Here is a 27,702-nt window from a genome sequence, read left to right on the forward strand (position 1 = left end):
CTACAGAAGCACATTGAGACAACAACACATAACAATTGTCTCATATTCTTCCTATGTGGCACTTTTCAAAACAATATGCCGACAATTTTACAATTAGGGGAAAGCTTGAGGTTCCCAGAGAATACTAAATACTTGAAAGATATCTTTATTTTCTGTGACAATGAAGGTAAACATAATATACTTAGCTAATAATATAATAATAACAACTTTATTTGTACAGCACTTTTCTAAACAATATACAATGGTCATATCATCATGGAATAAATGGAGATATAATTTATTTATTAATTTATTAACATCAAATGGTGTATATATATTTTTAGATGTGTGTGTGTGTAGGAATATTGGATATGTATGTGATTGCACAAAATGTATTAAATGCCTGAAATGAATGGGGGAAAAAAAGATAATTCAACTAGACGGTGAGAATTGTCTTTCTATTCAAAAGAAAGTAATGAGTGCTCCAAATTACAACATAATTATATATTATATTAACTCGTTTATTAACTCATTACGAACGATAGTATTACTGTGGCTAATGCTAATGTTGCTAACGGATGCGGTGGTGGTATTAATAGTGTTTTAATTGAGGAGGAGGAAGAGGGGGAGGAGGAAGAGGAGGAGAAAGAGGAGGAGGAGGAAGGTGAGGGGGAGGAGGAGGAGGAGGAGGAGGAGGAGGGCGGCTGTGATGGGACTACAAATCCGTTAGCGCTCGCAGCCTCCTCCTCTCCCATCATGGCTCCCTCGGCGGACAGGCATGGATACTGGGGCCGGCCGACCTCCACGCTGGACTGGTGCGAGGAGAACTATGTCGTCTCCTTCTACATGGCGGAATTCTGTGAGTGTCCCGCGGGTTTTACCCTTTTAAAAAAAAAAAAGAAAAAAAAAAAAAAGAAAAAAAAAGATGGCGACGTGTTTTCGAGGGGGTTAATTCACGGAGGGGGTGTTTTGTTAGGGTGTGGGAGAGTCACTGAACGCTGAACCACCAAGCGGCTGTAACGATTCAGTAAAGCGGGTTTTTCACTGCGTGTTTCGGTTCAGTTTAACCGCTGCTGTGTCGAGCTGGACCGCATAACGAGGAAGCTGCTCTGCAGGATTCTGCTGCAGGTTGTTCCCTCACGTTATTACACACGGCCGTGTGTGTGTGTGTGTGGGTGTGTGTGTGTGTGTGTGTGTGTGACCTGTTCCTCCTCTCAGTCAACTTGAAACTTGATGAAACTCTTCCTCTTCCTCCTCCTCTTCCTCTGATAGTGGAAACTGGTTCCTCAGGAACAGTTATCTCAGATGGTTGACATGCTGCCATGACACACTTCTCAGGCTTCCAGTCAAACTCAGAGTTAAGACACCAGTGATCAATGCACACACACACGAACGCACGCACACGCACACACCAGTGAATTTAACCCGGTGTACTTTCACAATCTAAAACCGTGGTATCCTGGTTACCTTTAGGTAGTTTACCTCCAGGTACTGTTGTGTACTCCTCCTTGGGCCTCGGACTGAGTTACCGTGAAGACACGAGAATTATGGCAACTACTTCTATTCAAATGAGTTCATATATCTCTAATTTCAATCGGCGTGTATGGATTTGTTGTGTTTCAACTGAAATGTGCTGAAAGAAAGAAGGAGAGTTTACTGAGTTGATCCTTCTGGAAGGTTGCTTCTTTGCATTTAACCATCCTAGGAGCTGCTCCGGGCTCAAGGGCTGTGCTCGGGGAGGGTTTTACCTGTCAACAGTGAGACTCAAACCTGCAAACTTCCAATTCCAAGTCCACCTCTCTAACCTGTAGGCTACCAATGGCAATTGTAAAACTGATGGTATTTTACGTGTATATATATATATATTGCGAACATGTGAACTAAAGATGGTACACGAAGCTGACCCCCCTCTCAAAGGAATGCCCAAACCAAAAGAAGTAGGAGGAAGTTTAAACTAATTAAACTTACCATTTAATACCTTTTAATGTCCTCGAAGTATGAGGACCCGGGGCCAGTTTGACACGTCTGCACTAAAGCTGCAGTTATCAGCCACAAGTGTCTGATACCTTAAAGTCCAGGTACTTCTCTTCAGGGAAATAATAAAAAAAAGAAAAAGAAAAGGTACCTGTGCCTATTGTCACCTGCGTTCCAAGTCCCACTAGTATTATGCCAATTATAGTGATGAGAAACGCAGTGATTGTAAATGAGAGAAAAGACATGGTCATGGAGAGGCTCGTATCCTGGCTTAACGGACGGTCTGCATTCATCATCAAGTTTCTGAACCTATCTGGAGTACTACACCCCTAAACCAGGGAGTTTTGGAGGTAGTACTCATCCTTGAGGGAAAGTTCAAGAAGAAAAAGCATAGATTTAGAGACACTAGATAATGTTTTCTTTCTGCTATAACTGCCCGTCTGGCAGCGGGGTGATTGTTGACCCCGACGTCGCCTCCTGCTGTGATCTTTGCCTGCGACTGCAGCAACACTGATGAATTCTGCCGTCGGAGATCGGGCTCCTGTCGGGGGAACATCATCTCCTCCAGGACTCCTTGTGCTTTACACTTAAGGTTATTATCCACGTCTGAGACATTCAGGCTGAATCACAAAATGGCAAAAGCATAAATCAGGAAAACAGAACTGAGAATAGATACTTGAACTATTCGTCCGGGTCCCCATCAGTCGAGCTCAGCCGTCACAGTGATTGATTTTCTCTCCGGTGGACGTGTGGTATTACCTGTCTGATAAGATATCTGGAGCTGGAGCCCATCCCAGCTGACATTGACCTCAGGGCAGGGTTCGGACACCGCGGACAGTCCACCGGTCCATCACAGGAGTCACACACACACACACACACACACACACACACACACACACACACACACACACACACACACACACACACACACACATACACACACACACACACACACAGAGAGGAGAGGCACAATGTGTATCAATCTCAGGCGGGTTTTCTCCCCCCCCACATCCCCGATCTATTGGTTTTACCTCTACAAATATGGGAAAACTTATGCTTAGTTGACGACATCGCCCTACTTTCCTACTTTCCTCGGTGGACACACAATATATTCCCCGCTGGGAATTCGTAGCTTTTCTCATTCCATGAGCAGAACTGCCGCTCTCTCACTCATTGATGCTCCACTTTATTGTCCTGAGAGGCCGACTGTAGTCCGGCTGTATTCTTTGTTTTCACTGAAGCGTTTCCAAACTGCTGCTGAGTGCTACATATGTGGGCTCCGGACAGACCGAGCTTTTGTTTGCATTGACGACACACGCGGGTCCCGGCCAGCTCCTTGTTTTCAGCCGCAGAATCATTGTTTTGTTTTGTTTTGTTTAGTTTTTTTTAAATGGTGACTCATATGTTATAGTGACTGGAACGCAGCATTGTTCTTTGTGTGTACATTTTACTAAAACGGCAGCGCATGGTGACAGTAGTAGACGCTCACGCCGAGGGAGGAGGCAGTGAGTCACATTCACAGTTGTCATTGAAACATCAAAACAAAAAACCCTCCTACACACACATACACGTGGTAGAATTCCTGCAGGGTGTGTGCGTTTATTATCAGCAACCAAAGTCCAAACATTTTTGAAATGCTCACTGGAAGTTGTGGTCGAAACGTTGAGCTTTTATCAGACACCTGCAGATTGGCCCCGGCCCTGAAAACCGTTTTGTTTTTCAAACTGGTTAACATCCGGCTAAACACGGTTGTTTTTTCTCCCCACGCCCAGTCTGGGCCAGGTTGTGATCAGAGTCGAGCTCGTTGTTCTCACATTCCCAGTGGGCCTTTTTTCTTTCTTTTTTCTTTTTAACGCAGCACGGTAAGTCCTGCAGCAGCAGGCGAGGCGAGGAGACGGGGGTTTTGAATATGCAAACACGGTCACCGGTTCAGTCAAAAGCCACCTGTGCAGAAGGCTCAAAGGTTTTATTTGAGGCAAGATAACAGCCACTAGTAATAATCAAATGAGCTGACGGGCCTCACCTCTTCCCAACCTTTAGCCACGTCCACACGCCGCAGGCTTCATCACCCAACATGAAACAGCAACGTCACCTCAAAATACTACCCGACACGTGACGATGTCCCTACATAGAATATATATATATATATATGTAGATAATACACTGTATTAGTCTGATATCGCTGCATTTTGTAAAAAAACAAAATCTATGCCATGATGACAAAGGTTTCATGTTATATTAAATAACATGAAATATGGTACACGATGCACCTAGGCAGTACGATTACTTGTATCATGTTGGAACTGCACAATATATTGCACATCTCTTGTTATGATAACATGAGCAATATACATATCGTGAAAGCCTGAACTGTGGTGAATTTAGTTTAAAAAGTGCAGTCGCGCCCTGCAAATTCAAAATGACAGCATGAAAGAAATGCATACTGTGTTACTGTCGAAGTAAAATTCACTTTGGGTCGTTTCCCCGCCGTCTCATTTCCCTGGTTTGGATGATGAGCCTGAGTTTGCATGTTTTCTCCGGATAAAAGACGTGGACTTGTTCGCTCACGCTCTGAAGTTTTGACTACTGTCGGTTAACTCTGTCACTGAGATGTTCACTTATCTTACAGGTCATGTCGCGCAGCTCTAACCCGCCTCTGCTCTTTTTTGTTTCTGTGCAGGGAACACCGTCAGCAACCTCATCATGATCCTGCCTCCCATTTATGGGGCCGTCCAGACCTTCCGCGACGGCCTCGAGTTTCGCTACGTCTGCTCTTTTCTGGGACTGGCAGGTTGGTGTGTTTTGTCTCGCCGGCGCTCACGATACAGGGATTTGGAAGTGTCCCGATTAAATGTGTTCATAAATTTGAGTTTTGGACACCATGGAGCCGCTAATCCGCTGTGGATGGGGTCAGGGAGGCGCTTCATGACACGTTTAACAATGACGTCACGGACAGACGTTTAGATTCAGAGCCGCCAAAAAACACTTTAATAAAAACAGTTTTAATTGTCCAACTTTAGGATCGAGTACACGCAACGCATATTTGGAAATGAACTGTAAAGTCGGGATGCTTCCAGTCTCGGCCTGCTGTCATGGCGTGACCGTGTGAGAAAGTGTTTTAAGCTGTAATCCGTTGTGGTTTGTTGTCCAGCTGTCGGCGTCGGCTCCTGGTGCTTCCACATGACGCTGCTGTACGAGATGCAGGTGAGCCACAGTGTCACCTTTTAATCACCTTTTAATGATCGCCTGCTGAATGTGATTAATGAGCCTGTGTCGTCTTTCTTCTTGCTCTTTGCAGCTGTTGGACGAGTTGCCAATGATCTACAGCACGTGTGTCTTTGTCTACTGTCTGTAAGTGACTCTGCCTTTTTGGATTTGCTCGACGCGAGAGCGCTGCGAGGCCACGTTTAGTGAAATGAACCACCTGATCCCTCGCCGATAGTGCGAGACGCTATCGTCTCTTTGTGTCTGCATGGAAAAGGAGCTATCGATTCCAGTCTGGATTCATGTGCCACTCAGCTCCCGTTGTTCTCTGCTCTCTGTCCTTGATTGTTGCTTAAGCCGATCTGAAACAATAGACATTGATCTCTTTGCAGATATGAGTGCTTCAAGCAAGAGAACTGCATCAGTTTATTTCCCATAGCGTTGTTATTAATCTTCAGCGTCTCGGTCACTGTGGTGAGTGTCCACTCTCATCCTGTGCTCCCCCCATGATGTATTGCATTCCTTTGACCGCTCGCTGTTGTTTGCATTGCGCAGGTGTACTTACAGTGGAAGGAGCCGGTGTTTCACCAGGTAAGGCAGCTCTCTGCGTCGCCTGCGGCTCTTTGTTTGCCCCCGGCTCACCGCAGGTTACCTTCACCTTGTGTCAACATTGGGCTTGTGAAACCTAACAACCAAACAAAACATGATTCACAATGAAAAAAAAAAACCTCGCGGTTTGCAAATACAGAAACACCATTAGTGAACTAAAGAGTTTTGTCTTGCAAATACACAAATTAAAAGTAAAAAAAACCAACAAATCCCCAGTGACCTTTGGGACGCCTCGCCGCCATGACTGTGCTCAGGATTTCTCAAACAAGCCCTGTGTGCTGCGGGTCAGTAACACAGTGAAAACTCAAACTGTACAAAGTCTGGCTCGACGCCTTGGTAATATTCCCTCTTAATTTATAGAATTCTTCAGCTTCAATGTAAGTCACCACGGATGCTCTGTTACACCTGCACAGTCACATCTTTATATGATCGAGTGCTGACAAGGTTAACACGGTTCAATACACTTTCTTTGCAGCCGTAAGGAAGACATTATGACTATTTTATTGGTTCATTGGGGCTCGGAGGAGAAAGATATTCTTAGAATAATTTGAACTAAGTATCAGTTGTGAATTCTCTGTAAATACTAGATTCATTAATTTCATTAAAACCGGTAACTATGATTCACGCGTGATCACAATTCGCGGTTCTGGTGGACTTCTGTGTGTCCCCGCACGATAATCAGTTCCCCAGTCCTGTTGGATTTCATTAGAATGTACAGTATCTACAGAGTAATACTGTATTCATCCGAGGAGTCCTTGTCCTCCTGCAGGAGAGCTCTAACCTTAGAAAACTTAGCCCGATGATTCATCTTGATCAGGATGTGTTCCAGCTGCACAATGCTTTTTAAAATAAACTGATTTAGAGCAACGTTGTTCATTTTGGGTGCAGGAGAGCTTCTGTCCTACTTGTTCATAAGCACCTGTCTAATTGGGCCACAGGGTTTATTTTGGCCCCAGCAGCATTTCAGGTGAAAACATGTAGGGTTTTTGTGTTTACACAGCAACGTTTTGACAACGATGTCCGTTTACACAGAAACGGGAGAAACGCTGACGGTGATGTAGTTTTCATGTGGGGCCACTGCACCACTATAAACGTTAACAATGGACACGGAGACCCCGTGTGGACAAACGACAAATTTGAATTGTTATTCCAGGTGACTGTCAAGTCCCAGGAGAATATGTACTGGGAATCATGACACTCTGGAGGAAAACATTGTCTTTGTGTGTCTACGTGCACGTGTGCAGACAAACTGTTTATACACCTGTGGCACGCCTGTGCACTGTTGTCACGTAAACGCATAAAAAAAAAATTTCGTTTTCACTTAAACGTTGTCGTGTAAAAGGAGCCTGACAGACAGATTAATAACGTTGGAAGAAAAAAAATGCAAATTAGCCACAGTGTTCACCTGTAATCTGAACTGGTTGCAAGAATTTCACGTGAATTTCCAGTCAAATTTGGGCCACGCGTTCTACATTCGCACAAGATGAGAATCAAACTGACACAAATCTTCCCCGACACATTTGGTGTGAACATTTCTCCAGAGCTTTTTGTTTCAACCTGTGTTTTTAAAAATCGACAATAATCTACAACTTTGCACCGAGGCTTTTAGATTAGGATCGTCGACGGGGTGTCGGATTCACTCCGTTTGTTTGAAAAGCTCCTCAAATGGACTCTTAACCACTTCAATTACACCCAACTCAATAAGTATGGATTCATTTAGCGGTTCAAGGCACTATGGACTGTAGCTGATAAGTAATATGATGGATAAATAAATAATCCTTGGAACAAAAATCTGCACTTTTCTCCCACGTACAGCATCATTCTAACAGATTTCTGGCCCGATGCATCGTTTCAAACAACAATTGTGTGAAAGTCTTTATCAACATTATGATAATTTGTTTCCTCAAAGTGCTTTTAATATCAATTTACAATATTTGTGGTATTTTCTCATAAATTGAACTTGAACTATGTCCTAATTTCTTTTGTCAAAAATGTGGATTTCTTTTGCTGGACACTTTAAACAAAATTGACCTTCACTGATTGTGGGTTGTAGTTTTTAATGCTTTACTGTATTTATCGTTAGAGGATTAAATAAGTGGAGTTACTTGGTTTGTGTGATAAATGAGTTTTGTATTTGCAAAGCAAATTGGATTGACGAAGGTGTTTTGTATTTGCACACCACGCACCAGTACGTTCAGGGGGTGGAGGCGTTTTGCCTGGTGCATGCCGGTTGAGCATGAAGTGTGTTGGTGTGAGGTGTGGTATTTAAACAAAACACACACACACACACACACACACACACACACGCACACACACACACACACACACACACACATACACAATCTGCTACAGAACAATTGCATGACACCACAGTTTACGCTGGTCACCGGGGGGAACCATGTCTGAGTTGTGAAGAGTTAAACATGTCAACGGAAGCTTATCCACTCATGTTACGCGCCGTGTTTGTGCTTACATGTTAAGGTGTGTGTGTGTGTGTGTGTGTGTGTGTGTGTGTGTGTGTGTGTGTGTGTGTGTGTGTGTGTGTGTGTGTGTGTGTTGCCTTACAACAGCCGCCTTTGTTTAGTCTCTGAGTCGACTGTTTACTAAGCATGCTGCTCCATAGTGGCGGTGATAACGTTTCTGCTTCAGTACAAACGACTCATACAGAGAAGTTTGCTGTGTGAAGCCTTTGTGTTTCTGCCTCCAGCAAACTCACTCTCTCACACACACACACACACACACACACACACACACACACACACACACACACACACACACACACACACACACACACACACTATTTATTTATTTAATCTGGTATATTGGCTGTATTTCGTATGGCTCTTCCCCTAAAATCTGAGTGTACCGGTTCTCTACAGGGTTGTCGGACCTTAACTCCTCAGTTGAGGCCGTAATAACCTTTTAAATTTAAACTTTAAAGTTTTCCCTTATTGTGGCGCAGAGTACATGTGATGAAAATGTTGAATATTTTCACCAAAACCAAACCAAAATCTCCCGAAAATAACTACAATCTCAACATGAAGCCAATTTTAATGAAACTTTCTGGTGCAAAAATAGTGAAGTCCAGAAAACGTCTTGCATTGTGGACGTTTTTACAAACTGTTTCTTAGTTTGTGTTTTAATGATTCAATAAATGTTGTCTGGTTGATTGTGTAGCTGAGGCTGTTTGTTTTCTGCGTCCCGGAGCTAAACGCCCGCTCTCTCCTTCAGGTCATGTACGGAGCTCTCGTGGGCTGCCTGGTGATGCGATCCATCTTCATCGTTACGTGGTGCGTTTTTTCCCAAAAACATAATTAAAAGGAAAAATAAAAGCATTTCCACATCAAAGGAGCCGGTGCTCATTGACTCTGGCGCGACGGCGTGCTGACGGCTGCTCTGCTTGTGTTTTCAGGGTGTATCCGTGGCTGCGGCCGCTCTGCTACGCCTCCTTAGGCATCTTCCTGTTGGGGTTCATCCTATGGAACATCGACAATATCTTCTGCCACTCGTTAAGGTGCGTATGCAAGCTTTTGCATGAGATTTATCAGGTCGAGGCCACGTTTACACGTTTTTAGGAAAATTATATTTGTCACTCTGTATTTAATAAAAAAAAAAAAAAAGTAATTATTATTTAATAATATTGTCATTCCTGAGCTCAGCCCACCAAGCCCTCTTTGGTTTGTGGCACCGGCTGAAAACAGGAATCCAAATAGTTTTGAACCTTCACCCACTTCCGTCATTGAGTCTCCTCTGGGCTCCACATTCAGGAAGCTTCTGAAAACTTTAATGACGGAATGTGGAAAAAAAAAAACCCTGTTAAAACAGGAATTTCAGGATCTTTAGTAATTTCCTCGTAGTTCTTTTTGTTTTGATAAACATTTGATAAGATTGCCGGTGCTCCCGGGCAACCTTTTCTGCTCTTCAGCAAATCAAAACGATCTGAGCCGTTTGGATGCAGTTAATCATTCTTGAGTTCGTTCTGCTCATTTGATCCGTGGCAGCTAATCTAACTGAATCAATCATCAGATTCTTCTGCGATTCGTCTAACGAACTCATGTGACCTTGACGTTTACCATGTAGATGAGTTGTTCAGTAACTTCTTGGTTTTTCTGGATAATTTGACTTGTAGTGAAGCTCTTCTATGAATTTCTCATTTTGAAACGCTCTCCTTGAACTTCAGAGCGAGCAGACAAACGCTGCCCCCTGGTGTTGGAGTGGTGACACAGTTCCACGCCTGGTGGCACATTTTCACCGGTCTGGGGTCTTACCTGCACATCCTCCTCAGGTGAGCTCAGACACTCACAACCAGTATCAGGATTTCCAGTAAATAACAGATTTTACTCCTTTAATTGGTTTTATATCGATAAAGATTTGACCGAGTTTACGTTTTTGCATTTCCCTCCTTGCTGATGTGTTACTATCGTGGATCGACTTGCATGTGAACGTTGCTGTAGGAATATCGTCCGTCTGCACGGGGCTTCATTTCTTCATTTTCATTGACTTAAATGTTTTTCAATCAGCTTGCAGATCAGATCAACCTACCTCAAGCACAGGCCGAAAGTAAAGGTACGTCCATACGACTGAATCATGAAAACATTCGAACCCTGAACTGAGTGAAAACGCTCCACAGTAACGCCGCGGTCAGTTCAAATGAGTTCAAACGGTTGGATTTCCATCAGTACACGATGAGAAGGAGAAACCACGTCGGTGTTTATCTCTCTGTCCACAAGTCGCTCCTTCTTCTTTCAGGCTCATTAGCAAACAACAGACGTGTTGTAGATCAGCGGCGCCTGTCCATCTATGGTCGGCCTGAAGAAATGTTCATTATTTCTACTGACAGACGTCTTGATTCACTTCAGCTTTTCTCAAATCGGCAAGAAACAGAAAAGGGAAATAGCTTAAAAATTGGGTGTATTTTTAAGGCTTCAGCTTCTCGTTTTGCACGGATTGTCCCCTGCATTTTCTTTTTTTTTTAAAGTTAAATATATTTCTGTTAATTCCTGCAAAACTAAAATATCTGAACACTGTTTTTTACAACCTCAGTAGTGACGTGCCACATCTGGATTGCACCTAAATCTTTTTCTCACTCGTCAAATTAGACCAAACATCATTGGTTCTATTTTGAATTGCTTTTCTTTTTGCACCTGCTTTTTGTTTAAATGTATTTTTACACAATAAGTAATATACAGTATTATAGTTCAACACCAACTGGATTCAAAAGTAATGAAAAAGATTCTCTGCTACTGTCACAGAAACCTTTCACCTCCAGAAATCTGCATTTTAATCAAATAATTGCACTTATTTATTTAATATTGATTTCTTACTAAAAAAAAAGGTGTAAATAAGTTCACACACACACACACACACACACACACACACACACACACACACACTGAGGTCAAAGGACGTCAACACAACACATGTTGGACATTATTATAAGAAAACACCAACAGTTCATGTTTTAAGTTGTTCTCTCTTTTTACTGATTTGAATCACTTTGTTTTCTTTCTCACGTTTCATGAAGCTCGTTCCGTTGTGCTCACAAAATTGAAAAGGAGCACAAAGATTATAAAACTGGACTGAATTTAGAGAAAATGAACTTGAGTCACACAGACACAAGTCATAGTTCATCAAAATCAATGTTACCTTGAGCTTATTATGTCTCGTAGGATTGAATCGGTTGTCCATTTGAATTGTGCCTTTTGAATTAATTGGGCGATGAAGGCTGACCTCTGACCCGTGGCTCCTCAGTTCCTGTGCGGCGTTTGGCCGACACTGCACGTCGAGCTGCAGAAGACGAGCTGAGGCGGCGGGACGGAGACCGACTGAAGGATGGTGACAAATCCAGACGCGATCCGCTCAGAGGCCTGACAGTGGGCCCACGTCCCTCCTCCTCTTCCTCCTCCTCCTCCTCCTCCTCCTCCCGGCCGCCGCTGGGAATGAGCCCACAGCGGGGCCAGTGACGGGCGGGCCCCGGGGCACCACCCGGGGGACCCGCCGGCTCTGCTCACTAAGTCCAGTCCAGCACTGAGTCCAGATCAAGGAACTGGAAGATCGAAGATAATTTATTAGATTAGCTTTTCATGTGCCGTTGTTGAGGTGTCGTGTTTTTATCCGCTGATTCACTTTTAGTGCAATGGAAGGTTGGAAGGTCGTGGATGTTTGCCTGATCACGGTCGGGGGAAACGGTCATTTATTTGTGTTTTTGTTTGTTTGTCCTGTGAATACATTAATCTCTTAAGCGTCTATATATTTATGACTATACTCCAATTACAAGGTAATATAAGTGAACCGATTATGTACGAGTACTGTAGTTTTACAAGTAGCTGAAATACTTATAACACAGATGTATTGGTTACCGTGACGACGGTCCATGTGCTTCTTTAGAAAGTCACTAGAGAGAGAAGGTGAAGACAATGCTGAGTCGGCTAAATGAAACCACTGGTTTCTCCATTTTACTTGAAATTGCGGCGTTAAAACACTAAAACTGGAAGGATAGTTTTTTTTAAAGGCGAAGAAGGGATTTTAAGCAGCTTTTTAATGCCGCGGGCGCAGCGGGGTCGAGTTTCTCTCAGAATCACAGAGCGAGTCGAGACGCTCCGTGTCTCAGGTTTCAGAGGACAAACATTTTCACTTCATAGGTTTTCTATAAAGAATCGCCAGGGAGCGTCTCTGGGGGGGCGTGTTCCAGACAAAAACCCCCGTGCTGGAATCTGATCAGGTGGGAATGTCGCAGGTAGACTCCCAGATAGATTCCTCAAGTTCTAGTTGTGGAGGAAAAGGCAGATTGATCGTCTACACCTGCCAATATAATCCAGTGAGCTGAAGGAACAAGATCAGGATTGTTTAGATTAAATCAATATAAAGTCCAAGTGTACAAGCACAGTTTTTATTTTCCACCTTGCAGTGACTCAAAACGAATTCTTTGTGAACCAGATTGCTCTGGTTTGAAAAGAGTTAATTAAGATATGAACTGTAAGTTAGAGGATGACTGGAGGCGTTTCTTCAGCTGATTGATGGAGTACCTCAGGCTGCTTTTGTTCAACACCTTTTTCGTTTGTCAATACCTGCGCTGCCAAAGTGGAGGAGTCAACGCTGCACATGCACCTTTTTTTGTGGATGCAGTTTGTGATGTAACCGCTAGGTGGCAGCAACACCCAGCTTGTGTCGGACATTGCCAGGCATGGCCTGGTACGTGGACAAAAAGACGGCCGACCTGCTGAGCGAGCTCGTGCTCTTCTGTTTGTTCTGTGGTTTCCTTTGTTTGTGTTGCGACTGTGAAACTTTACTGAGGTAATAAACTCGTCCTGAAGCTCGACTGGAAGATGCACAAGATCGCAGTCGGGATATCTTCTCCTGATACGGCCCTCTTGTCCCATGAAGCTGACGTTCATGCTTGGGTGTGATGAAGCAACCCCCCCCCCCCAGTGTTAGAAACCTTCATAAGCACAATGTGTGAAAAGTATTAAGTGTCTGTGGAACCGTCACTGTATTTCATTGTTTCCTTCCAACAAGGTGCCTTACTGTTAATTCCTGCAGTGTAATCAAAGTTGCCTTGACATTTCCTCGTCATGTTGTCAACCCCTCCTCCCTGGAAAGACAAACAATATCCTGATGTTTAGGACCTTCATTCATTCACGCCTCCACCTGGCGATGCTATAACCATAGTAGATGTTGGAGATGTTGTGTCCGGGCCCCAAGTGCCAATTCTGCCAACTTTTCTGTTGAACTTTCTGTTCACGTGCCAGTCTTTTACGATGTCCCATATTGTCAAATAAAAGAATGTGTCAAACTCTCGCCGTGTCTGATGTTATGAGTTCATTACTAAGTCGGATGTGAGTGAGTTAAGATTTCCTGAGTTACCCAAGAATGGGATTAAAAACACCTGGATGTTGTTAAAAGTCAGAACTTCTCAGTTTAAAGATGGTTTTAGTAAAGTCAGAGAAGAACAGTTGACGACATTCGGCATCAAGAAGGGGGATTGACTGGACCAACAGATTGTACTGATAAGCAAAAAGACAGAACTTTTTAATAAACCAAACCATGTTCAATTAAACTAGTCAATAAGGCAACTACTTATACGATGATATATTAAACTTTATGTTAAACATTGAAAAACATTTGAAGGTAATTGAAATTTAAACTATCTTCATCGTTATGTTCAGTTTTGGAAATAAGAAAATTACTCACTATTAATACGAATGTGCAGAGCCACCTACTGGTCATTGTTGGAAATTCAGGTTTAACCTATAAAAGCTTTACATTGTGGTTAATGAGAGCTGCCGCTCTAAACATTATTGTTACTGAGAAATAAATCTTGGATTAAATTGAACTGATTCCATTGTTATATACATGTCATTTATCAGTTTCATTTATGTACGTTTGTTATTTCTCTAAATTTAAGACCATGTAAGGCCACTAGTTGGCGCTGCTGTTTGTTTTTGTAATGAAACAACACACACCCACTTGCAGAGAACAATACACTATAGACATCAAGAATGATGAGTACATATTCTAGTGGACAGATGATCAAGTTGGATTGTTCTTACGGTGACTGTCAAAATAAAAGTACCAGGAGAATATGGACTGGAAATCATGACACTCTGGAGGAAACATTGTTTTGATTGTCTCTACTGAGCATGTGCAGAAGAAGTATTTACTACGGCCGTGGCGCACACGTGCAGTAGCTGCTTTTATGAAGAGTTGGACTTCGTCTTGTTTCCATGGAGATGGACCATTTTTAAAAAGTTGTGTTTTCTCCCAATTTCACGGAGACAGACTCGGAGTGTTTTCAAAAAGTTGCGTTCTCCCCCATTTCCACGAAGACAATCACGGCTGGCTTCTGAAAATTTCCCCTCGTCCAATGGAAACAAAGATGGCACGTTTTTGAAAAACTGCATTTTCGGAAAGTTGCATTTTCCCCGTTTCCATGGAGACAAAGACAGCACGTTTTTGAAAAGTCACATTTCCCTCCGCTTCCCAAAGAGATGCCATGTCAGTGTGTTTTCAAAAAGTTCCACCTTGGTTTTTCTCAAAAGTCGCATTTTCGGTGGCTCTGAGCACCGTCGTCGTGTAAACGGACTCCCAAAACACTACAAAAATCTTGTGTTTTCACTCCTTGTAGTCGTGTTACAAGCGAACACACCCAGCCGAAGCAGGAAAACAACTGAGACCGAAATAAAATCTGATGGTGAACAAACACGAGGAACGCTGAGTGAACCCTGATCTCACAGGCAGTAAAACCTGACTCAGTGCAATGAAAATCAATCCACTTAAAGACGACAAAACAATGACATGTTTGTAGATTCCTACACACTCGAGATGTTTACAGCAGAATGAGCTGAAGTCTGGGGTCAGTATTGGAATACTACAGCCGCTGTGAGTCATGTGATCGTTATCTGCAGGTTTGAGCAACAGGACCTTGGTACTACGTGGTTAAAGTGACACATTAAGATTAGAAGGTGTGGCACTAGTTCACCTGCTGTGACACATTTCTACACGCTTCACGTCACATGTCATACAAACACAAATCTTCCTCCTTCTCTGCCTCGGGGGGGAAAAGTCCCAGTCGTTTGTTCCTGCTCTGCTCGTAAAACACACCATTCTGCACAAGTTTAGGAAAACCGCCGGCTCCTTCAGGAAGTGTTTCTGAATCAGAGCGTGGGCCTTAAAAACCGCAAAGCCTCTTTGGGAGCATGATAAGTGATGCGCTCTGAATATGTGTCACGGCCGGTCCTGCAAACACTCCAACCGATTAACCAAACAGTTTATTTGTCACACATCGACCTGTCGACTGGCTCAGAAAATAACTGAATGAAGGTGCGTGCTCATTGGCACAACGTGCCAAGTTACTCAGTACAAGCTGGGCGAGTCCCCGCAGTGACGTGCTGCTTTATGCTTTTCATTTCTCTGGAAAAACTCTGGTAGCCTAGTAAATAACTCTAAATAAAAGTGGCCACAATATGACATTATACCTCCAATGTTTGTTTTATGTCGAGAAAAGTTATCTTACTGGGTCAGAATGCACCAACATTAGATCAAATAACATAATTATACAACATTATTCACAAGATTATGTTGAAAGTGTGGTGGAAATATGAAAGACAAAGAAGATTAAGTGTAAATAAATAAATAAATATTTCGATTATAGTGCCCATACATATCATACAATAAAAGCTATAGTATGAAATTAGAATAGTTTATTTTCATTTCTGCTGTCTTTTCATCTACAGCATTACTTTTTTTAACATGTCACATGGGACATGATTTATTTAGTTATACCAAACTGAACATTTAAATAAAGGAATTCATTCGTGTAATTCAAATCCCAATATAAAGAAAAAAATTAATTTTTTTTAAAAATAAACAAAATATTATAGATTTTATATATATATATATATATATATGAATATATATATATATATATATGAATATATATATATATATATATATATATATGAATATTTCCTAATTCCAATTTGAAACATTCTTGGATATAAATATAAATAAATAGATAAATAGAAAATTAGAGAATTAGCAAATGTTTAAGAATGTTAAAAATCTGAATTATGAATTATAGTAGCAATGAAGAAATGTGATTTTCCTTTATATATAAACATTTATTTATTTATTTATTTAATATATTATTGTGCGTTACTCCCCGTCATTCCTAATCTCTCACTTGGTACCACAGCTTGTCTTGATCTTTGCCGAGAGTTTTTTTTTTTGAAGTATTCGCCGACCGAGCTCTGAACCGTTTCCAGCTGCAGGAGTCAGATTGTGTTCAGTAGAAAACTCTTCAGTGTTTTGACGGTTGGGATCCTCATCCAGTTTACTGCAAGAGGAGCAAGTTTAGACAAAGAATAATTGCATCTTGGTCAGGCTGCACCACATTCCTCCTCTGCACAGTGAATATACTGCTGTGGCCCACACAAACACATCTGTCCAGCCTTCACACACACACACGCACACACACACACACACACACACACACACACACACACACACACACACACACACACACACACACACACACACACACACACACACACACACACACACACACACACACACACACACACACACACACACACACACACACACACTCGACTAGTTTTGATGCAATTCCACCAGCGTGTTGAGAAAAAGAGGAAATCACCACGTCGGCGTTGTGACCCGTCTGTGAAAATCCCCGTGATGCTGCTGCTGCTGTTTTTCTCCCTGAATCCAACCTCTCGTGGAAAAATATACAATCGGATATTTATTAGTGTCAATATTGAGCGAAATCAGCCAGCGCTGTTCCTGGAAGTCCTCCGCCCGACCAACGAATTGAAACGAATGAGTCACGAACTGGCATCGGCCTGTTGTAACAGATTACATTGATCCCATATCAGAGACAAAGACATTAAATCATGATCCAGATGATCCAGAACAAGAGTTCTTTCAGATAAAAACCACAGATTTAATCCACCTTCAGGCTGCAGCGGCAACCAAAACAAGCTGAGGCTTAAAAATTAGCGTCATTAGCTGGAGTTTCCCATCCCCGCCGGCTCTGACTCAGAGCTGCTTCGTCGGACTCGGGGGGGGCCGTGGCGTCTGCAGGTGGGACATCCTGCTGTGAGACACAGCACTTCTGTACAGAGGTGACTAATACTGGGAATGCTGGATGGTAGAGGAGGTGGCACACTTGCTCTCAGGTAAGAATACAAGTTCTGTGCACAAATGAAGAGAACGACTTTCCTCTTTTTAAAATGTTCTTCGGGAAATATAATATATCAAAATATGACCTGGCAGTGATAAAGAACCGGACTGGTCGGGGGATCCTTAGAAAAGTACATCATCTTCTGACATTAAAACAAATGGATGGAACTCGTGTTAGAGATGGTATCATGTGAACACCTGCTGGCTGAGATCAATGAGGATGATGCTTGTTCCACCACGGTGACGCTGTGAGGATCTAAACCAGCCTGATTGTTGAACAACCACTCTGGTTGGTATGTACGCAAGTGTTTATCGCAGGCCTTTAGATATATTGTCATTAAAATCAGTACTGTCTGTTTGTATACGTTTAAAGAAATAAAAACGTGAAAGACAATAAAAACGAAGTGGGAAGAATTCTTTATTGTTAAAATGACATGTTTTAGGGTGAAGCATGAAATTATCAACAAACACAGCGATGTACACCATCTTTTTTATTTACATGGTTGATTTTACCTAATTAACTAACTTTAAATCATAAAGGGTTGAACTTGATGAGAACTCCGACATGGTGAGTCCTCAGTCCCGATTTGATTTGTGTTCATTCACATTACATTTTAATCCACGTTTACACGTACCCGGGTTTTTTACAAAAAGTATATTCCCCCCTCGGCGTTTAAGAAAATGTCTTCATTGACACGGACCCGCATCTACACCTGGTTCAGAGCTACTATGAGCAGCCAAACCTGTAGGGGGCAGTGTAACAGGAAGCGTGAAGCCACGATAGCCAGTCAGAATCCTGGAAAAAAAGCACGACGTGACAAATTTAGAATTTCGATGTATTAAATGACCTTGTACCCTTGGGGACCTTGTACACGGTCCAGTCCTCGACCAAACTCCAAAGCATTCATGAAGCTCCAGCCCAGAACACTCCCATATGGAGATACTGAGTGTTACGATAGCGATAGCGCCACCTAAAGGAAGAGTCTTGAGCTATACATTCAACCATAAATCTGAGATGGTTGATCACAGCCGCCTAAGACTTAGTGAGGACGTCCTTCAGGTCTTTAGTTAGGACATACCGTGAATGAGGTTGTTGTCTGTTCCATGGCGTGTCTGTGGTGGTGCAACAAATTGCTCAGGTCAGCGCTTTTCTTCAGCCTGACACATGTTTGAAAACTCAACAACTTTGGCACAAAAATCAGGCCTGCTGAACATTTGCGTTTTTCATTGGTTTCAGAAATGGACAATGCAGAATGGCTCCACAGCGCCACCCACAAACCTGAAACAATCAATGATTTGCCCTGGGATAGTGGAATTCACTGTTTTTCACTTGGAAAACAAAAACTTTCACAACATATGAAACTTCGATCCAAATAATCCCGTTTGTACACTTAAAACCACATCAATTCCACAAACAAGCTTATTAATTGTCTTCATTGTCACATCCGTCAAACATTCTGTCCTTCGGCCAGAAGAGAAGCTTCGGCACAATAAATCATGGCTCCACCACCAGCAGGCGCTCCCGTGAAGACGAAGGCTGTAATTGACGTGTGGCTGTGGGCGACGACTCAAGGTGCCAATCTGTACGATGTTTTACCCCGAAATTATCAGCCACCATAAAACGATGCAGTCGCGTCTCCAAGAAGAGCTCCAGTATGCAAATCCAACAAACAAGCCAGCGGTGACCTGCTGAAGCAGAGCGAGGATTCGCCGTCCAGCTGGCCTCAGTCGTCTCTCGTCAGTTGGTCCATTCTCGTTATCAGTGCATTTTCATTTTCAACACGGGGGGGGGGGGGGGGGGGGGGGGGTCAAACAAGCAGAACCAATGTAGAAATGCTCTCAGCTGATGTATTGTGGGAACAGTGGGCCCATTCCGAATGAGTGCCGCCATCACTCCGTGAGAACGTTCTGCTTTTTAACCAGTTTATCACTCAAAGTCATTTTCCTCCTCAGAGCATCTTTGAAGTCGACCGTCAGTTTGTCATCGTCGTCCAGCTGCAGTTCGGAGCGGCTCTGCCCACATAGAGCTGTTAGAGGATGGTCTTCGTGCGATGAGGGGACTAATAGAGAAAAGCTCCAGACCCCGCCGTGGAGCCCCGGCTCTGGATCTGGGTGGAACAGGAGCTCAGCGGCATAATGAAGAGGTGGTCTCAGCTGCATGCAGCAGGCGGCCCCCCGGGGTGAACCCGCTCTCTCACACTGGATTCCTCTCAGCTGAGCGTCAGGATGCTCTGGGTGAGCGTCTCCACTATACTGATGCTGGGCCTGGCTGCCATGACGGCTCTGCCTCTGCCTCTGCCGCCCCCCGGCCCCCCCCCACCGCCTCAGGCTGGACCTTCTGAAGCTGACCGGCGGTTTGCAGAGGTATTTATCGCTCCGTTCTTATCGAGGCTGAGATTTGCTCAGGTGAAGTTTGTTGGTTCAGATCTGAGTTGTGTAATGGATCCATGGATCCATAATCAATAGGAAGCTTTAGGAAACTCTTCTTGTTTTTACATTAATTCTCTTTTTTGTTATTAACAAACACAAATCTGTCTGTATAATAATAATAATAATAATAATAATAATAATAATAACAACAACAAAAAATTATGATAATAATATTTTTTTTAAATAATCATAAAAAATTTTAAAAAATTAATAATAATAATACATTAAGGGCTCTTTGTTTTTGTTGTTTGTTTTTTGATAAATTGCTGATATAACCAAGAATTGCTATGGCCTTTATTGTAATTTTGATTGTTTATTTCCTGTTTGCGTTTCACTTTCAAAGGAAAATTCTTATTTGAGATAAACGAGCAGAATATCTAAGTTTAGTCTTCTTCCTGCTCCCTTTCATTCTGTAATTTTGGAAACGTTAGTTTTTTTTCTTATTTTTGACAATGAACTATACTAAACTAAACTAAACTAAACTAAACTAAACTAAATAAGTCTATATCTTATGACAATACATTTTCACTAAATTAATAATCTGTATACTGGTATACATACACCTGCTATACATACACCCATATGACACGTATATCTAATTAAACATGGAAGGAAAGCAGTAAAAATTCAATACAACACATTTTCCAATATTATCTTTTAATTACATCTTCATTAATCCCTGAATTAATTTAGATTCATAAATGCCTATTAATATCTTGTTTTTCCTGATTTCCGATGAAACATTAAAAGAACAGAAACAAAATAATGTTGAAAAGTCATCACCCCTGAAACCAGCTCGTTGAAAAACAGTTTTTATTTCCTATATTTCAAATGTTAAATTTGTTAAAGGACTAAACAAATAAAAACGACCTCCCTCTGCCGGAGGTTCAGAACTGAAACTATTTAATCACATTAAGATAAAATAGCCAAAAATAAAATATAATTATACAAGTATCTTATTTTCTGCCCGGACTGAAGCGTCACCTGAAGCAAAAGGCTTCACCTCCATAACGACTGTGAATGACTCGGATCTCAGTCTGACTCACGGCTTCAGAAAGTCGTGATAATCTCATGGAGTCGATAAGGACTCGGGACACTGCTTTGGATTCCCATCCGGACTCCTGATGTCTGTCCAACACCCGGGAATCCTTCAGCTTGTTGTCTTCTGAATCAAACCTAAAGCTCCAACACCACTGTGTAGTAGTCATAGTATCTAAGAAACATTTCTGTCGGGGCTTTAGACGTGGAGGAACATTACAAATCTGCCGTCTCCAGAGGAGTTACCCGACAGAAAGTGATTGTAGAAAACAGCCACAGATGATCCAATCTTAAGCTCCTGCGGCTGATGTTGACACCTGCAATTACCCGAGCGGCGTTTTCCTGTCATTAAAGTTTGAACGAAACGTTCGGAATGTGTCCTGTAAAGTCATTTTCACGAGGACTGTAGCATTAGCGTTCCCTCGCTGTGACAACAAAACGATTATCAAAGTGTTTTCATGCCCCGACTGCTTGTTTCTAAATCACCTGCAGGAATACCTGCGGCGCTTCTACGCCCTCCGGCCCGGCCCGGGGAGACGGAGCCGGGCCGCGGAGCCGGACGACGGCTGGAGGGGGGGAGTCTGCGATGAGCTGCGGAGGATGCAGCGCTTCTTTGGCCTGCCGCCGAGCGGCGAGCTGACCGAGGAGACGATGGCGGCCATGAGGCGGCCGCGCTGCGGCCTGTCGGACGCTGAGCCGTTTGCAGACACGATGCGCTGGAGGAAGAACGAGCTCAGCTACAGGTGGAGGAGGAGCCTTGTACTAGAACAAGCAACACGAGCTGCTTTTTCTCTCTTTCTTTCTTTCTTTCTTTCTTTCTTTCTTTCTTTCTTTCTTTCTTTCTTTCTTTCGACTTTGAAAGGCGGGAATGTTATGGAACTCGCTGGAACCAGCAGATGGCAGTAGTGCAACTTCACAGATGGCAACTGCCGTTGAACCCAAGTGAAGAAGAAGAACTTTGTACTAAAGAAAGGATTGGTGCCTCGGCGGCTTGTGGAGTGAAACACAACCATAATTAAAAGAACAGAAAACGAAGCACAAATTTCAGATAATGAAAGAAAATGGCTAAATCCAACAGTAATGAAGTGAGTTTTAATTATAAGTATATTCTTTGTTTAAATAGGTTTATTAAAAATTATTTATACTGAGAGAATCTATCTTTTTTCTTCACTTTATTTCATTTAATTTAGAATTAATTTAACAAAATTTAAAAGCAGGTTCACGCACCAATTTCGAAGAGGTTTATTTTGAAGGCGTTTAAACAAAGCGAACACAGATATTCCCATGGTTGAATAAAGTCTTTGGAAACAAACTATTTCATTTTCTTCACTTTATAAAGTCACTTCCAGCAGGATGTTTATGATTTTTGTGTTTTTTTTTTTAATTTTTTAATTTTTTGCAATAAGGACAATTTCAACATTTGATTAAATGACGGCAACTTATTAATGATAAAAATGGCAAATTATAATCTGTTGCTTGTCTCTCACTTAATGTTCAAGATTTGAATACCAAGAAGTGAACTATTACATATGAATTCATGGTTTCATCTCAGTCTTGTAGTGTGTGAAAGGTTGTTAAACTGATGTTCTGCCGTCAGGATCGTTGGCCAGAGTCTCCCCATCTCAGCTCCCAGAGTTCGTAAGACCTTCAGAGCAGCTTGGAAGATTTGGTCAAACGTCGCCCTGATGAAACTTCGCAAGCGGAAGAGAAGAGACGCCGATATCGTCGTCTCCTTCCACACCGGTGGTGAGTTCAATGAGACCAATACTGAGTCTCACACTTATATATGGGTAGATATATGTGTGTACAGTTTCCACATGCAGTATCAGTATTTCATGTTTTTCACTGATCATGATCATTAGAATACTTTAAATTGAGTGTTTTCACTCTTGAAGGCTATTTTCTTTAATATTTTGGGGAATAAACACAAACATACGTCATTTATGTGGAATGTGTGAAAGCTGGAGCTACACTCGGTAGCACATTGATTCTAACTCAAATGAAGAGATGGATTGATAGTAAAACTGTTTGATACTGTGCTGCAGATCATGAGGACGGCTCGCCGTTCGATGGCAGCGGGGGCATCCTGGCTCACGCCTTCCTGCCCGGCTCCGGGGTCGGAGGAGATGTGCACTTTGATGCCCAAGAAGACTGGAGTTTTAATTCCACCGGTACTGAATGAAATCTGCTTTTCAAAACTGAACGTGTCACCAGAAACCACCGATTCACACTTAATTCAGTTTTTATAATGATTTTTTTTTTTTTTTTTTATCCTTTACGTGGTGCTGAATATCAGTATGACCTCTGTCCCTACGTCAGGTTACAGCCTCTTCGTTGTGGCGGTGCATGAGTTTGGCCACGCGCTCGGCCTGCCCCACTCTCCGGACCCTGGAGCCATCATGTACCCGGCCTACAACTTTGCCCCCGATTACGAGCTGCAGCTCTCCTTTCGGGACGTCAAAGACATCCAGCACCTTTACGGTGAGTTTGAAGAGGATTCAGAGGTTAAGCCTTGTTAGCATCGGTCTACAAATTAATTACGGAAGTAAAACAAGACGATTTATCCATTTATCTTCTTGATGCAGGCTGATAGTAAGTCTAAGTCTGCTCTCTCACAATGTGGTAACTAATGAGGAAATCATAGCCAAATATGTAATTATTTAAGGTCGTAAAGTCAATAATAACCTTTTGGAGCCGATATTGCAATAACATTATTCTAACTAGAGCTACACTCGGTAGAGCACAGACTTTCGCCAACACCACATTTGTTTAACGAAACCAACTTAGCATTGCTAGCATGATAGCCATTAGCTCATATCAATGTTAATTAGGTAGGTCAGGTAGCAACATCACTGTGTGAAACACTGAGCAGGGAGCGTCTCCGTGGCAACAGACGCTGATCTCCTTTGATCTCCTCCATGAGATGCCTCTCTCATCCGCTTTGTATAGGACATTTTTCTTACAGTATTTTGGAATTTATTCGGAAACGGTTCACGGATAACGTCCCAAAATCAAATCAACAGGTCCTTGGATGATGACAAATCATCCCTGAATGCAATTCGGGTGAGAATTTTTTGCGAAACGTTTGTGAAATACATACATACATACATACATACATACATACATACATACATACATACATACATACATACATACATACATACATACATACATACAAACCAGTAAACCAATAAACAAACAAACAAACAAATAGATACACGCAGACGAAAGCATAACCTTCTCGGGCCAACTTTCGTTGGCGAAGGTAATAATGAATAACAGAAGTTATTATATAACTGGCCGGTCATTACGTAAAGGAAATATAATCATCTGGGTAAATGTAATAACTGCACACAATAATGTAACAATTCATAAATAGGATTCTATTAGCTGGAATTAAACTACTTTTGTTTTGCAGTTTTCTTGTCAAATTTCTTTGTTTTGGATTTGTTAAAGACATATAGTATGTATTACTGGTTCATTACATTTAAAAAAATTTACCTCATTGGTCAAATGGACAAAGGGAAAGTACTGTTTGATGGAAATCAGGAATGTCTGAAAGAATTCCTTACAGATATCATAGTTTGTGTGAGTTAGGGTTCATATTCTTTGCAGATGAGGGTTTCGATAAACAATAACTTGCACAGAAAGTGCTGAGTTGGCAGGATTACTGCCTAATCTGTTGTTTCCTGTTGCCTGCAGGTGTCAGTCCCAATTTTGCTCAGCTGGTGCTGAAAAGTCCTCCTCCGCGAACGCCTGACAAATGTGATCCAGACTTGTCTTTTGATGCTGTGACAGAGTTACAGCAGGAGCTGCTGTTTTTCAAAGACAGGTCAGCAGATTTCTGTTTTATTTTACAGTTTTCTGTCTTTATGAGTCAGTCTGAACTCAGCCTGTGTTTGCTTAGATTCATGTGGCGCAAACATCCCCGGTTTGATGAAACCGGAATCACCCTGATCAGCAGCCTGTGGCCGGACGTCGTCCCGTCACACCTGGACGCGGCGTATGAGAACGTGGAGAAGTATGTCAACGTGTTTTTCAAAGGTAAAACGAAGCAAAACCTGGATGTTTAGAATAGAATGGAACTTTATTTATAGAGCACCTTTCTCAGACATGAGTCACAAGGTGCTTTACAGCACTAAAAACAGAAAGAAAAAAAACTAAACTAAACAGATAAGATCAGCAAAAATACAGAAGCAAGAAAAACACACAGTTGTAGTAGTTCTTTACGACTCCATCCTCTGCGTACATGGAGACAAATTCTAATCCTCACAAACAAGCGGTAAGAAGACCAGAACGACAGAGAAAGACAGTTTAAAGGCGCTTTAATGTCCACAGCGTACTGTTCTCCGCGTGCACACAGCAGTGATTTTATTATATATAAACAGCACCCACCGGTGGTCAAAGACACCAACTACATCGTTTTCGGCGTTTCGTGTAAACGGACATTATTTGTATTTTTAAATTTTTTAAATTTAATTGAAAAAATGTTTTGATAAATTTATTTATTTATTTATTTATTTATTTATTTATTTATTTATTTATTTATTATTTATTTATTTATTTATTTATTTATTTTTTAAATAAATTTTTTTTTTTTTTAAATTCCAATTTTTATTTATTTATTTATTTGTATTTATTTAATTTTTTTCTTCTTCGGACATTATTTTCAAAACGTTGCCTTGAAGAACACAAAACATTTCTGGAACCAAAAAAACGATGCGTTTTTTTCTTCGTTGTCATGGAAACGGCCTGAGCTTTCAGTTTTTAGCAGAGCAAGCGATTCTTTCTGTGGTGAGAATCCCAACATGACCTTGGTATAGTATCCTCGCCACCTACTGGTCTGAACTGGAACTGCAAACTTTCCGTATGTTGTCTGACCACACAAGTCTGCATGAACACAGAGATATAATGAAAACGAGAACTGCTCTCAGTAGAGCGCAGACCTTCGCCACTGCCATATTTGTTAGCGGAGACATTTTTTTTATAAAAACACAGACATACACACCAAGAGGCTGCAAGGCTCACTGGGAGATGTATTAGTGTTGATTATTACCAGAACATTTCTAAAGAAATTTAATCTGATGAGATGAAAGGAAATGAATGGGACATTTTTTTCAGTTTTTTAGGATTTATTCAGAAACGGTTCGCCAGTAACGTCCCAACATCTAATCAGCTGGTCCTTGGATGATGACGTCGCAGAAAATTTCATGCAATTTCAATGAGTAGTTTTTGCGAAAAGTTGGTCAAATACATACATAAGAACCAATGAATAAATGAATATATAATAAATAAATACACGCAGATGAACACGAAACCTTCGTTAGTGAATGTAATTAGAAAAAAACAGTGATGGAACTGAAGCATTTGAAGGCCGTGACTCTGTTTCAGGGGATCAGTACTGGGCACTGAGGCAGTTGTTACTCCAGGAAGGTTTTCCCAGGAACATCTCGGACTTGGGCTTCCCGTCCAGAATCAAAGCTGTGGACGCCGCGCTTCACTTCAGAGAGGGTCGCTACACCATCTTCCTCACAGGAAACGAGTGCTGGAGGTATTCCCTGTCCCCTGACAACGAAACGAAGGATTGTCGACATGATGAACACGTCTGGAGACTGAAGCGCTGAGACGAACACTGTGTGTCACATCCAGGTACGACGAGCAGCAGGAGGCGATGGACGGAGGAGCGAAGCTCATCGAGGAGCAGTTTCCGGGTATCCCGACCCCGATAGACGCAGCCGTCGTCCATGACGGTACCTTCGTCAAAAAACCCTTTAATGTTTTTCTGCAACACAAATAATTGAACCACCAAAGTAATAAACACTGTTAAATGCATGAAAGTTAAATGTTTTGCACAGCGTGAATGAATTCAAATGATTCTTTCCTCCTTTGGAAATACGGTTTAATTTAAATTTGATAAGTTTATTTCCCTGCAGGGTTTGTGCTTTTCTTCAAGGGAAACCTCCAGTACAAATACAACGTGGACTTAAAGAGCGTGACGTCCACCAGTCCCACCAACGAGCTGCTGGACTGCCAGAAGAACGACGACCAAACCAAATAAATCCTTCCTGTGTGTGGATAAACACGACGTCTGATCTGCAGAGAGGAAACCACAAAGTGTGTCATTCAGAAAAGGGGAACCGGTGGATGATGTCAGGAAGTTGTAAACAGTAGTGTGTAGTGTGATGTTGTAATAATGGCATTTGTACCTTGCATCAAAGTACAGGTTTTCTGCTGTTTTATTTTGATTTAAAAGGTTTGTTTTTATAGAATGGTAGTGTATTATATCGACTCTTTTCTGATCACGCATCAGCCAAATGAACAATAAATTCCCATTTTGTGTTTTTATTCACTGTCTTCAACAACTTTACTGTAAAATTTAAGAAAATAAGAGGATGATAATGAAAAAAACAACCATTTCACAATTTTATTGGATTTATATATTTGCATTCCAGTTTGGTACCAGTTAGTCCAAACCAGTTTCATGATGAAAGGACATTGACTTTTAAATAATGATTAACGATGATTACAGCCGGGCAAAGTTTACACTCCTTACATTTCATTTATTAATTTATTTGAATGGGACAGTGCATATTAACGAACAATATGCCAGATTTAGCTCAGAGTTCATTTCTCTCCGCGTTTTTTACAAAACTACAACAACTTTAAAATTGTAAAAAAAAAAAAAACACTGTCACAAAAATCACATCTTTCATTTCATGCTGATATTATGTCTGTTTGTGTTTGAAAATGCAGGAGATGAGTCAACAT

General features: G+C 41.8%; 2 protein-coding genes across 2 annotated transcripts; both read left to right on the forward strand.

Annotated features, from left to right (window-relative positions):
• Positions 1 to 674: 674 nt before the first annotated feature.
• On the forward strand, positions 675 to 13,563 carry acer3 (alkaline ceramidase 3). The gene is made up of 11 exons (XM_080484065.1): positions 675 to 838; positions 4,634 to 4,744; positions 5,105 to 5,157; positions 5,252 to 5,304; positions 5,550 to 5,631; positions 5,713 to 5,748; positions 8,998 to 9,056; positions 9,179 to 9,280; positions 9,947 to 10,051; positions 10,287 to 10,332; positions 11,518 to 13,563. Exons 1-11 carry the CDS (start codon positions 736 to 738, stop codon positions 11,569 to 11,571), a joined length of 804 nt encoding a protein of 267 aa, XP_080340191.1. The 5' UTR covers positions 675 to 735; the 3' UTR covers positions 11,572 to 13,563.
• Positions 12,950 to 26,992, forward strand: LOC308121827 (collagenase 3; the record flags this gene model as incomplete). Its single annotated transcript, XM_080483353.1, has 10 exons — positions 12,950 to 12,997; positions 19,681 to 19,830; positions 21,427 to 21,677; positions 22,532 to 22,680; positions 22,980 to 23,105; positions 23,254 to 23,415; positions 24,637 to 24,978; positions 26,326 to 26,485; positions 26,584 to 26,684; positions 26,868 to 26,992. The coding sequence occupies 10 exons, from the start codon at positions 12,950 to 12,952 to the stop codon at positions 26,990 to 26,992; spliced, it is 1,614 nt and encodes a 537-aa protein (XP_080339479.1).
• Between the last annotated feature and the right edge of the window lie 710 nt (positions 26,993 to 27,702).

This window comes from Lipophrys pholis (assembly GCF_963383615.2).
Source record: "Lipophrys pholis genome assembly, chromosome: 16".
NCBI classification, from domain to species: domain Eukaryota; kingdom Metazoa; phylum Chordata; class Actinopteri; order Blenniiformes; family Blenniidae; genus Lipophrys; species Lipophrys pholis.